The sequence below is a fragment of the Pholcus phalangioides genome, unplaced genomic scaffold (assembly GCF_987345545.1).
Source record: "Pholcus phalangioides strain wild (caught in Gottingen) unplaced genomic scaffold, Ppha-v1.0 ptg000024l_1, whole genome shotgun sequence".
NCBI lineage: Eukaryota > Metazoa > Arthropoda > Arachnida > Araneae > Pholcidae > Pholcus > Pholcus phalangioides.
Window position 1 is genome coordinate 18761628 of NW_028301616.1, and position 13150 is coordinate 18774777.

The 13150-nt window shown below is 42.5% G+C and overlaps 1 protein-coding gene across 1 annotated transcript in view; it reads right to left on the minus strand.

Moving 5' to 3' along the window:
• Window positions 1-359: 359 nt before the first annotated feature.
• Window positions 360-13150, minus strand: part of LOC149068900 (O-acyltransferase like protein-like) — a 68761-nt gene continuing 55970 nt past the window's right edge. Inside the window, exons 13-15 of the mRNA XM_089250699.1 lie at window positions 12636-12822; window positions 12380-12522; window positions 360-646 (exon numbers count right to left, since the gene is read on the minus strand). Coding sequence (XP_089106825.1) covers window positions 488-646; window positions 12380-12522; window positions 12636-12822 — 489 coding nt within the window. The 3' untranslated portion in view covers window positions 360-487. The remainder of the gene's footprint in view (window positions 647-12379; window positions 12523-12635; window positions 12823-13150) is intronic.

Sequence of the window (13150 nt, forward strand, 5' to 3'; positions counted from 1 at the left end):
TATGTAAAGGACTCTAAGAATATAGTAACTCATACGAATAAGACACTCATATGCGTATAACAAGGCCTTTCAGATGTTTCGTGAGTTTGGAACATGTTCAGTACATGTTAGAATCTTTTCAGTCTGGAGATAAATTGATTGCTATTATGGTGTTTTGCCAAGCCATCAAATCACCAACATACTGAATTGATGAGAAACATGGAAGGAAAAAACAAATGGCAAAAGAGTAGTTGAGTGGCACCAAAATAAATCCCTTTCTGATTAGCATGAAATGGCCATAGAGCATTAAAAATAATCAAATTAATGTGGTTATACTCCATTAATTTGATTTAAAAATAAAAAAAATTAAAGAAAAAAATGACAACAAATGAAAAATTTATTTCTATAATACAGTTCAATGGGTTTTAATACAAGTTATGAAGCATGGGTGATTAATACAAAACAACATATAAATAAAATTTCTGAGATCTAAGTGTTGTTAATAATTTTATGGGCTGGATTTCTCATCAGGTTTTGTCGTCTTTATCAAAATCTTTTTCTTCGGAAACCAAATTTCCTCCAGCTTCAGGAAGGGTGCTTCGAATGTAATATGGAAAATAATGGAAAGTAGCAACGTAATCATTAATATACCAAAGAACTCTGTGACCTGTATGTGAAAAATTAAGTCAAAAATTATTTTTGTTAAAACCATAAAAAATTGTTGCTTGGATTAAAAAAAAAATGTTTAAAATCATGATAGATATGCGAGATGATTTATAACCTGATTATTATAATGAGAAGTCATGGACATATTTTGTAAAATTAATGTTGGGTAATAAAAAATTACCCGATTGACATAAAAAAGTGTGGTTTGCACTGAAATACTTATTATGACCAAGAGGGTTTTTTTGATGAATTTGAGAGACAAAAAGTTCAAATTTTTTATTCACAGATGGAGCTGTAAAACAAATATTTACGATAATTTGTGTAGCATAAAACTACCATATTTCAATATGATCGTCCTTTTTAGCTTTGGCGTTACATCTAAATGGGTGAAAGGGTGCTCATGTGTGTGTGTTGAAATATGATAGTTTTATGTAATACAAAAAAATAAAAATTAAACATTAATTATTCACTGTTTGTGTTACATTTGTGTAATGTCAAGTTTTTTGTTTTGTAGCACTCTCTGCAAATGAGATTTGAACTTTTTTTCCTAATTTATCAGAAACAAAAACTGTAGGCCATGATAAGTACTTTAGTATAAACCACACCTTTTTGTATCAAATAGTTGATTTGTTATTAATTTTTTAAATATATCCACATGACTTCTTGTCCATACTTTATAATTCTAGTTAACCAATTTCAGTTCTTATATTAACAAAGAAGAAAAATGCAAGTAAGTTTTGTTAAAAATATGGGGAAAACACGACGTATATTTTTACAAAAAAAAGTCGAGTTGTCCAATGATGTGATAAAATGGTCACCTTAAATTTCAGTGAAGAAAGAACCGTACATGTAAAACAAGATAGAATGGCCAAAATAACGGAAAAACTCAGTTCTTATGGTCTGATGCAGGGCTTCCCAAATACGTTTAGTCGTGGACCCCCATTTATAACAGCAGAAACAGCCATCTAACCAGTGGCGGGTGAAAGTTGGTCGAGGCCCTGGGCGCAAAAGTAAACATTGGGCCTCTTAAATTGGAAAAAAGTGAAGTTTGTGTTTTTCGAGGCCCCTTAGAAGCAGAGGCCTCAGGCGCACGCCATTAAATCCGCCTCTGCATCTAACTACAAGAATGTTCTAGAACAATGGGGGGGGGGGAGCATTCTATTCAGTTCTAGTAAATGTGATGTGATAGCAGTGCCATCTAATGAAGTGAAAAAGAACTAAGAAAACGTTTGTTCCTAACAGGAGATGTCACTGCAAGTGCAATTTTTTTTCTCACATAACAATATCACCACTGCAGTCTACCAACATTGAAGCTGTGCTTTTGTGCGTTAACTTAATTAAAATTTTTCTTTAAGTAATTTATTTAAATTATGTTTCAACTTAGCATAAAGCATTTTTAATAATTCTACAATTGGGGTCCAGGCACCCCTAATTGGGAACCAATTGCCTGTTCTTTCTGTAGTATTATGTGTATGCATATGTGATAGTTGGGGTATTTTTCCCTTCTAAAACAAGTTTCATACTCCCAGGCCGTTCATTTGGGGGAAATTGCACCCCCCCCCCTTCCCGGCTTTAAAAAATACAAAGAGATGGACGAACAAGGTTAAATATGTACAGGGTGCACAGCAAACTCCGCTTGCTATATTCGCAAAGAGGCATTTTACTGGTGAACCGTTGATCTTAGAGGTATACTTCCAGTTAGATAAAGTGTCCAAATAACGTGTAGTACTCAGATATGTCATTCATATTCCAAGTGGTTGTATAGTTATCAGAATAAAAGAAAATTAACGTTTTATACAGTCCCCTTGTGCCCAAAAACTCAATTAGGAAGTTGTTTCCCCTGTCACTTCTGATGCCAACTAAAAAAATGCTACGTTTTTAAGCGCAATATTCACTGACATATTCAAATTCGAAGAACGAAGAGGAAAAAGCGTTGAGTGTGTGTGGGTAGAATCAGGGCCGTCTTAAAAGCACCATGGGCCCCCCGGGTCAAGTGATTTTTCTGAGGCCCTACTAGGCAAATTCTCGAAAATTTCAACCCGATCTCATTTTTGTGAGGCCCCCCCCCCTCTTCTCTTGAGGTGCCCGGGTGGGCCCATGCCTTAAAACGGCACTGGGTAGAATGGTTTTTCCACATTTAAAGCTGTTTTTGTCCAAATTTCCTGTTTTTAGAATTCGAATATCTCAGTGAATATCGTACTTAGAAATGTGGAATTTTTTTTTAGTTTGCATCAGGAGAGATAGGGAAACAAATTTTTAATTGGGTTTTTAGGCACATGGGGAATGTATAAAAAAGTTATTTTTTCATTTCAGTACCTATACAATCCCTTAAAACATAAATGACGTATCTGAGTTGTACACGTTATTTAGAAACTTTTTCTAATTCAAAGTATACACGTCTAGGATCAACGGTTCGCGAGTAAAATGCCATTCCCACTTTTTGCTGTGCACCCTGTACCAATTAATTTTTCTGAGGCCCTCCCAGGAAAGTTCTCGAAAATTTCAATTAGTTCTCATCTTTGTGAGGGCCCCTATTCTCTTGAGGTGCCCGGGTGCGGCCCATGCGTTAAGACGGCACTGCCCCCTCCTGGAAAACGTTGAAATGACGGGTCTGCATACTCCTAATGATAGATGTCACCACAAGTAAGATTTTTGTCAGATTATAACAATGTCATAGCACTAGTGTCTTTTTTACAAACTTAGCCGTTATTTTTTTTCAGAATTCTACAATTGGGTCTGAGCCGCCTCCCCCCCCCCCCTCCGAATGGGAACCACTGGTCTGGAGAATGATTATTATAATACTGGTGACTACATACACCCCATTTTACCCGGAATAGAATGATTTTTGAATCACCCAGCGCGACACGCCGTCCACTCACCAATAGGAAAAGCATTACGACTGTTATTCTACAGAGCGCAACCCGCCTCACGCCAGCACCTTACGTCGGGCGTGATTGGCAAACTGCTTCTGATGGAGTCAAAGGCGTCGTGCGCAGCGCTTTAAGCCGATCTCTTCGCATTTCTATTTATTTTCATCGAAATCAAACGCTTGAATATGCGAACGAGGGATCAGCTGATGCGCTACGCTAAGAAAACAAATAGGTAGCGTAATAAAATAACACGTTTCTGCAGACATAAAATGGTCCTATTCAGTTCACGCGGCGCAAAAAACCTGCTCCTAGACGAACTCGGCTTAAAAAATAAAAGTCGGGTTTTCCTAGTAGCAGTTTTTTTGCGTCGCGTAAAACGCGAATCTCGCAGCGCCACATGCTGTCCACTCACCAACTGGAGCATTATGTGTTTTTCTGCAGAGTACAAATGTGGCTCTACGTCAGGCGTGATTGGCTGAGTGCTTCCAAAGGTATCAAATGCGTCTTGCGCCGCCGATCTCATTTTTTCGATATGTGTTATCCTTTACCCTTTCCTTCAGACTGCAGCATGCAGACGAGACAGAGCAGCGCTCCATGGTAGAAAAACACAAACACGTAGTGTGACAGTTACACGTTTCTGACGACGCGAAAGGATCCTATTCAGTTCACGCGATATGCAAAAGAACCTGCTCCTAGGATAACCCGACTGAAGGGGGGAAGAAAACAACAAAAATGAAGAGAATATCGGCGAAACGTGCGGCGTACGACGCATTTGACTCGTCCAGAAGCAGTCGACCAATCACGCCCGACAGTGACGGTCTTAGGGTTGTGCAACCGGTTGCAATTGCACAGGGCATTAAATTATAGAGGGCGCCGAAGCGAGTTAGAAAACTTAGGTACACATATAAATAGAAAATAATCCTTAAGGTAATTTAAAAAAAAATTACTGTGCAAAATGCACATGAAAAATAAGTGATGAGAAAAAAAAATTCAAGGTTTGAGTGTTGATGTGAGCAGTGCATATATTGTATACCAATTTCCGTGAAGCTAAGAATACACACACACTAGCTTTTTTTGCTTCGTTAACCCTCTGGAGATACTGGGCAGTTTGCTCTATCTTTTGTTGTCCAGTAATAATGGGAAAATTGAAGTCATATCTCCCTCTATCACCCCATTTTTCTGCTAACAAGAAAAAGAGTGTTTCTCCTGTGTTGCGGGGTGTAAGAAAGAGAAGGTTTTTCTTTTCAAGTGATGACCGTAAGAGAAGGCTGAGACGTCTGCGAGTCTCTCCCCCCGAATTCAAAACATGGAATGAAATCGCCATCACAGTATATATTTTTTTTAAATATTGACGCGTGTAAAAAACAATGTCTATTATGATTTCTAGGCCCTCTTTGAACAGGGATCCTGCGCTCGGGCGCCGTTTTTCTATCCGTCTCACAAGGAGCAATTAGAAAAAAAGTATAGTACTCTCTCACACTGGAAAACCATGCATTTTTGCCTCCCTCCCTCCCTCCCTAGTCTGTCTCCCGCCTTACCAACATTTTCTGATATTGCAACGCATGAACGTGGACCGAAAAATTAAAGCAAACCACACATTCAGACATAACTGAACACCTTTCGTTGTACGTTTCGGAAACCCGAGTTTCAAATACCCAGGCCCAGAATTAAGCAGGGCAGCAACTAGGAGGAACAAAAATTTACTGTCACCAAGTCACCCATTTTGTCTCCCCACTCCCAGTAATATTTAAAGCCGGGTTTTCTGTGCCGCGTGAAACGTGATTCGCCCAGCGTGACAAACCGTCCACTCACTCTAACAACAAAAACGGTACGACTGTTTTCCTACAGAGCGCAATACGGCTCACGACAGCGCTTTACGTCGGGCGTGATTGGCGGACTGCTTCTGGAGGAGTCAAATGTGTTGTGCACCGCGCGTTTCACCCATCATCTCTCTCTCTCTCTCTCTCTTCATTTTTTTGTTTTTTCTTTCCCTTCCCTTCAAACCGGACAGAGTAGCTGATGCCAGGGCCATATACTATATAGCCACCTTCAGCCGATGCGCCACGCTAGGAAAACACAAACGCGTAGCGTGATTTCGTAACAAGTTTCTGCCGACGCGAAATTATCCAATTCGGTTCACGCGGCGCAAAAAAACCTATTTCTAGGAAAATCAGGCTTTTCGGAAAAAGTGCAAACTCGGTGCTCTTCGTGGTCAAGCGTCCGGGGTGCCAGACCCCAGTGCTGTCTCTTCCTTAGTTGCGGCTCTGTGCAGTGCAGCCACACCGGGCAGCACAAAAAGGAATTCCCCCTTTTTTTACAATTTCAAAAAACTAATGAGCATGCCAACACACCTACATTGGCCACACACCTTGGATCAGCGCCCGAGGAGCGGGGCTCACCGACTGCTCGTTTTGCACAGGGTGCTACTGTCTAAAAGCCGGGTTTTCCTAGAAATAGGTGTTTTGCGCCGCGTGAACCGAACTGTATAATTTCGCGCCGGCAGCAACGTGTTACATAATCACGCTACGCGTTTGTGTTTTCCTAGCGGGCACATCAGATCAGGGCTGTTATATAGTATATGGCTCTGGCATCAGCTACTCTGTGGTCTGCATGCTCCGGTCAGGGCCGTCTTAAGAGGATCATGGGCGGTCGGGCCAAGTGGTTTTTTTGAGGCCCCTACCATGTGAATTCTAGAAAATTTCAACCAAATCTCATTTTTGTGGGGCCCTCTTCTCTTGAGGCCCCCGTGCCGTGCCTGGGTGGGCCCATGCGTTAAGACAGCACTGGCTCCGGTTCGAAGGGATGGGAAAGAAAACACACAAAGAGTGAAGAGAACATCGGCAAAATGCGGAGACAAGACGCATTTGACTCCTCCAGAAGCAATCCGCCACTCACGCCCGACGTAAAGCGCTGTCGTGAGTCGCGTTGCGCTCTGTAGCTGATAGTCATACTGATTTTCTTATTGGTGAGTGGACTGGGATGTCACGCTGGGCGATTCAAGTTGCACGCGGCACAGAAAACCTGCTACTAGGCAGGGCCGTCTTAAGAGCATCATGGGCCCCCGGGGCAAGTGATTTTTCTGAGGCCCCACCTTGTTAATTCTAGAAAATTTCAACCGCATCTCATTTTTGTGGGGGGCCCCCCTCTTCTCTTGAGGTCCCCGGGCCGTGCCCGGGTGGGCCCATGCGTTAAGACGGCACTGCTACTAGGAAAACCCGGCTTTAGTGTTGCTTAAGACCGGTCCTGGTGCCCGACGTTAAGCGCTGGCTTGAGGCGTATTGCGCTCTGTAGGAAAACAGTCGTAGTTTCTTATAAGTGAATTGACGGCATGTCGCGCTTTTCGATTCACGTAGCACGCTGCAGAGAGCACGTGTCCTAGGAAAAAACCCGGATTTATTTTTTCCCACCGGACATCAAAATCAAATTGTAGTTCGTGTGTCGTGTTCTAGATGGCAGCACTAGTTCGGATATTTTGTAGGTTATTTCTCGGCTACTTTTGAAGATGGTTGGCTGGAAATTTATTAAGGATCTAGCAACGGTGAAATGAAGGAGAAGAGCCGTCGTTACAAAGGCTAAAAATCAGTTCTCACAAATCGTGTTCAAATGTGACAACGGTTGAGTTAAAGTTAGTATTTGTTTACAGTTAGGATCAAAAAGTTTTCGCCAAATCGTTAAAAGAAATTCGTCAGTCGTTCGATCGAAATGGCCGCCAAACCGCGTCGTAAGGCGACGAAGAAAGCGGCGCTTCCGGCTCCGCTTCCAGTCGGTTTCACCGTCGACGACATGTTCAAGAACAAGTGGACGATCGGCGAGAGGATCGGTTCCGGCGGCTGCGGAGTCGTCTATTTGGCCCGAGAAGCGAGCACGAGTCGGGTCGGCGAGCACGAGCACGTCATGAAGGTCGAGTTCCACGGCAACGGCCCGCTTTACACGGAGATGCACTTCTACCAGAACATCGGCAAGTCGGAGCAGATCCAACAGTGGCTGCTCAAGAAGAAGCTGCGCCACCTGGGGATGTCGGCCTGCCACGGGATCGGGTCCTTCCAACACGACGGCACCAAGTGCCGCTTCCTGGTGCTCCAGCGCTACGGTACCGACCTCCAGCAGTACCTGGACGAGTGTCACACCTTCGACGTGAAGACCGCCTACACGGTTGCTCTGGCTGTGGTGGACGTTCTGGAGTACTTACACGGGTGTAATTACATACACGGTGACGTGAAGGCCGCCAACTTGCTTCGTGGGAGGAAGCGTGGCACAGAGAACCAGATATATCTAGTCGACATGGGTTTGGCTACCAAGTATGTGACCAGTTCGAGCGGCCACAGAAAAGAGACTCCTGATCCGAAGAAAGCTCACAATGGCACCATCGAGTACACGAGTCGGGATTCTCACAGGGGCACTCCCTGCACCAGGCGCAGTGATTTCGAGACTCTGGCCTATAACTTGTTGATGTGGCTCTCTGGTTCCCTTCCGTGGGTGGGGATCACCGACGTCAAGAAGGTTGCTGAACTGAAAGAGAAGAGCATGTCCAATGTGAAGAAGTTTGTCAAGGAACTGTTCGGTAGTAAAGCGCCTCCAGGTATCGTAGAGTATCTCATGTTTGTGCAGAATCTGGGATTCGAGGAAAATCCAGATTACGACGCAGTTCGGAAGATCTTCACCAATGCCATCAAGAGTTCCAACGGCAAGGTTGACGGGGTCTTGAGTTTTGGTGCGACACAAAAACCTAAGCCATCTGGATCTGTGGCCAAAGAACCAAAATCGTTCTCCACCAAAGAGAATCTTGAGGAGAAAACTGTCGCCGCTAAACCGACCGCGAGACTGAAGAGAAAGAGGGAGCTCACTCCGATCACGTTGGAACCTGGCATGAAGCCGACGCCCGCGATGCTAGAGATTCTGAACAAAAGAAAAAGTTAACTTTGAATAGATAGTCTGTTTCGATCAGAGCTTCATTTTGATTCGGATTTTGGTGTATTATTAGCATTTCGTTTTCCGCAAGTGCCGTCTCTTTCCTTATTTGTATCTCTTGACGTCAAACATAAAAATTGTTGCTACTTTCTTTTATTTCCCCTTTAGTGGGCTTCATATCATTTGTAAGTGAATGATTTTTGGGATATTCTTTTGTATATTGTTCTCCCCTTTTATTTATTTTTTTTGTCGCTGCATCAATGCCATTGATCAATTTCATTATAAACAAAGGTTTCTAATTAAGTATTAACTGGAATTATATAAGTATTAACTGGAGGATGTTTTTATTTTAGAACTGGGTGGCGATAGATTTGATGTGCTCAGAATTGTGATATTGTGTGAGTTACTTAAATATTGCGATATAATTCTGTAATAAAGGAATGATCATTATTTGCATTTAAATCAAAATCGCAGTATTTACTTGCATATAGGACGAGGTATGAATTCTTATTGAAATAAGGGAAATTAGATTTGTTAATGCTTCGCCACCTGGCAGTCCAATGATTAGGGAGCTAGCTTCTGACTATGAGGTCTGGGTTTGAATCCTGGGTTAGGCATACATGTCTACTAACGTTAAACAAATTCCCTGGACAGATCGTAACGATCTCTTGGGAATATTATTATGTGTTGATCATATTATACATTCCCTAATTCATATTTATTCACAGATAATAGCATAACATGTACGTTTCAAGGCAACCAACCACATTTTCCTCAACGTCGTCATCTTTCATCTACACTTAGAACCGTGCTAATCTGAAAAACCCGCTCAATCTGAATGGCTTTTAAAGAGCTGGAGCACAAGAAAGAGTTGACGAATCGACTGCATACAGGAGAGGGGGGAAACACTCATAAATTCTACACTGTAACATGTTGCAATTTACATATTAATACATGACGAGAACATAGTTGCCTTGAAAAACAATGTTCAGTTTTTCAGTTGGAGAAGTGGCGAAAACCTAGTGGATGTATTGTATTCATCGTCGTACAAACATGATATCTGCAGGGGTTGTATTATGCTGCTCCACATATCGAAGGGCAGTTTCAAAATCTACCTCAGTTTCTGAATAAGTCTTTTGTAGTGAAGCGTCGGGACCTTAACCCAGTGGTTCTCAAACTTTTGCCATCTGTGGCTCTCTTGCTATGACAAAGTTTATCATTGAGGACCCAGAATAGAAAGAATCACTCCAAATCACAGAATAGGCAATCATCAATGTTTGCATCTCAGTGAGATGTCTTTCAGGAAGGTTTGGCGATGTCTCTAGAAGACACGGCGCACACTTTGAGAGCCATTTATCTTACCCATCGTTTGACAATGAATTATTGCCAGTTGAAACTTCATAGAATGCTTTTGCAACTGTGAAAATTTGATGACTATTACAGTCTAATGATTACATTTCACCCCACATCTTTTTTCCCGCAACCAGGGATTTATTTTGAAAAGCCGGAGGATTTTGGATTCCTTTGTTGTTTCTTGATTATTGTCAAAAGCCTGTCTGCCGCCTGGCAGTCGAGTGGTTAGGGAGCTAGCCTCTCACTGTGCAGGTCTGGGTTCGAATCCCGGTTCGGCATGGATGTTTACTAACACTAACAAATTCCCTGGACGGATCATGCTGACCCCTTGGGAATACATGAGGATCACTTTATTATTATTATTATTATTAAGCAAGTCTTGGCCATAGTTTTTCCCAGGTTATCTTTAATAAATGTTTTCCCATGCTTCTGTGGGCCAGTAAATGATGTTTTTTACAGATTTTTCCGCCATTTTTTTGAGAGTTGGAAGAGACTCATCTTCAATGAGATATTGAAGCATCTCATTATATATAACAGCGGAGGTGAACATTCGCCTCCCTTCCCATTCAAGGAGCCTGTTTCTTTCTCTCTCTCCCCCTCCACTTATGGCAAAACCATAAATCCATCTATGCCTAGGTCAGGTGCAGGGCCGTCTTTAGAGCATCATGGAGGGGCCTCTGGGCCAAGTGATTTTTCTGAGGCCCTATAAGGCAAATGACTAAAGAGCAAGTGACTACTAGAGACAAGGGATTAGGTCGGTGAGTGAGCTATAGAGATTTCAAGCATATGAGTGACCACAACAGTGTGCAATCATTTGAATGACTTAGAGGGGCAGGGATCAAACCAGCGAGAGACCAAAAAAGTATATAAGCATGGAAGTGACCTAGAGCAGTGTTTCTGAACTTCAAGGCCGTGAGCTGTTAACCATTTCATTTTCATCCACTTATTTCCCATTAGTCGTGTGTATGACGGCCTCCTGTGGTGGTGAGCTGAAGTAGGTTTGCTGTGGTTCCCAACTTTGAGGCGCAAATGCGAGCCTTTCAGAGCTTTCCGCAGAGAGAGCTACAGGTCTTACAAACAGTACAAATATTCGATCATTACACTTCTCTTCCGAAATAGATGGCAGCACTGAAAAATCAGACACAACACTAGATACACACTCAGACTGCTAGGCACGCTCACTCAATCTTCTGACACAACTCACTAGGCAGTAAATTGCCCATGGCGATAGACTGAAACATTGTGCTCAGTTTGAAAGAAAAGGATCTCCCACTCATGAGGGAAAAAAATCAACCAGGCCGCAGACTTCTACGAATTGAGAACCAGAAATAACTTGCAAGTCATATGCAAACGTGAGTGACCAAAACATGCGAATGTCCAAAATAATTACCTAAAGTGTGAGGGACCAGGTCAGTGACCTACCAAAAGAGTTATCCAGACAGTATTGGAGTGACTATATAGTGCCTAAGAGAGAGTGCAAGCATGTGAGCAACCAAAAGAGTGACTTGAAGGGTGTGGGCTACAACCCAAATAGTGTTTGGCCCCGCCTTTAATTTTGTGGAGTAATAATTTGAGTGGTCAAAGAAATTAGAATGGGGGGTGGGTGGCAAAATTGGTATAGCGTAAAGGTGACAAAACCATATAAATCCGCTTCTGTTCACCCTCCCCGTAATTTCTTTTTTACATGGGGGGGGGGGGGACAGAAACAGGAAAAATTTTCTAGCCTTGAGACACAATCATTGAGATGACCCTGAACTTGAGGAGGCCTACCCCTTCACCTTCCCATTAAAGCCCCTTTTTACATGAGAAATGAAAAATCTGGTTTCCTTCACTCTGCAATGGGAACAAATCGCATGAAGAATTATGAGAAAGTGATATGCACCACAAAAAAAAACCATAGAAAAGGGTAAATATTTCCTTATGGGGGAAGGAAAGTAAAATCGAATGCTACCGCAATATTGAACCTGTAAACGGAGCTCAAGACACCACTGTTGGCCACAGACCACAGATCAGTATTTCCAGTTGTGCAGATAATTATCTTATACATAATAATAGATCAGGGGTTCTTAACCCTTTTCCACTGTGACACAAAATCAACAACAGAATCAGTTTGGTTACCCATGGGGGGTGCTGATTGTTTCTCAAAATTAGTGAGAAACCAGGGATACAATAATAATGTTATAATGCATTTATAACAGGACTCTAAGTGGATTTTTATGACTCGCAAGCTATCTCGCAAACACATAAAGTTCGGATTGGGATCTGTAGCTCATGAATCCTTGGATTTAAGTGGACTTTGACGATCCATCTGGGGAAGCTCCTGCGAGTCCAATCTGGGGTCGAGACAATAGACCAAGCCTGTGGCTATAATTGGATTTATATGATCCATCTCATAAGCTCCTGCTAATCCAGTCTGGGATGAGACCCATAGCTCACAAATCCCTGTTTGTAAGTGGAATTGTACGATCAATCTTGGAAGCCCCTATGAATCAATTTTAGGTCGTGACGAATAGTTAAAAAAAAACCAGGCTGTTTGCAGATTATGTTTAGGTCATTGTATCTGTTACCCATAGGGTAAGAACCGCTGTAATATATATACTTACTATGTCGTAATGATGGAAGTTGAGCAAGGACCTCCTCCAGCTGACCCGGACCCACAGGACTGGGAAATGAAGCAAGTATACTGAGTAGCAAAGCCTGCTCAAGGGCACAAAGAACTGACTCGACAGAAACTGGTTCAGGACTCCTGTGGAGATGAATTTCAAAAATTATATCAATGATTCTCAAATTACATGAATTCTGGTCATAATTAATGATGGACATAAAGGTGGCATTCAGTGTCTAGTGAAAGCGACTTACCAGCTCTTCCAGTGGCACAAGAGTAAATGACCCAGGCAACCCCAGCAGCCCAGACTGTCCTATGCGTCATGGCGTAGGTGACGCAGCTGATTTGGCTCGGAACGTGGCCTTTGCTCCATGGGTAGGTCGCAAACAGCACGGACAGGCAGCTCACTGATGACAGAGTCCAGCCCATCGTGTGCACCGTCTGTAAATAGAAAAACAGGAAAAGCTCTTTAGAGTCACTCGCCTGGACTGGACCAACCTGTGGGAACTCCTTGGAGTTCGTTTACGAGTTAATCGGGGGGGGGGGCACAATAAATATTATTAGCCATGGCAAAGAGAGAAAAATCAAGAAAACAACAAAAACCCACTTGAGCGCATGTCTGGAAGTAACATCCTATCCATTTCTACAGATACGCAAGCCTCCTATGCATTTTGGGGGACGTTTACATTCTGTATTTCTATGGGTATGCAAGTGTTCTTACCAACATATAGGTTCAGAAAAGTCATGTGTAACCAACCTCCTTTGCTTT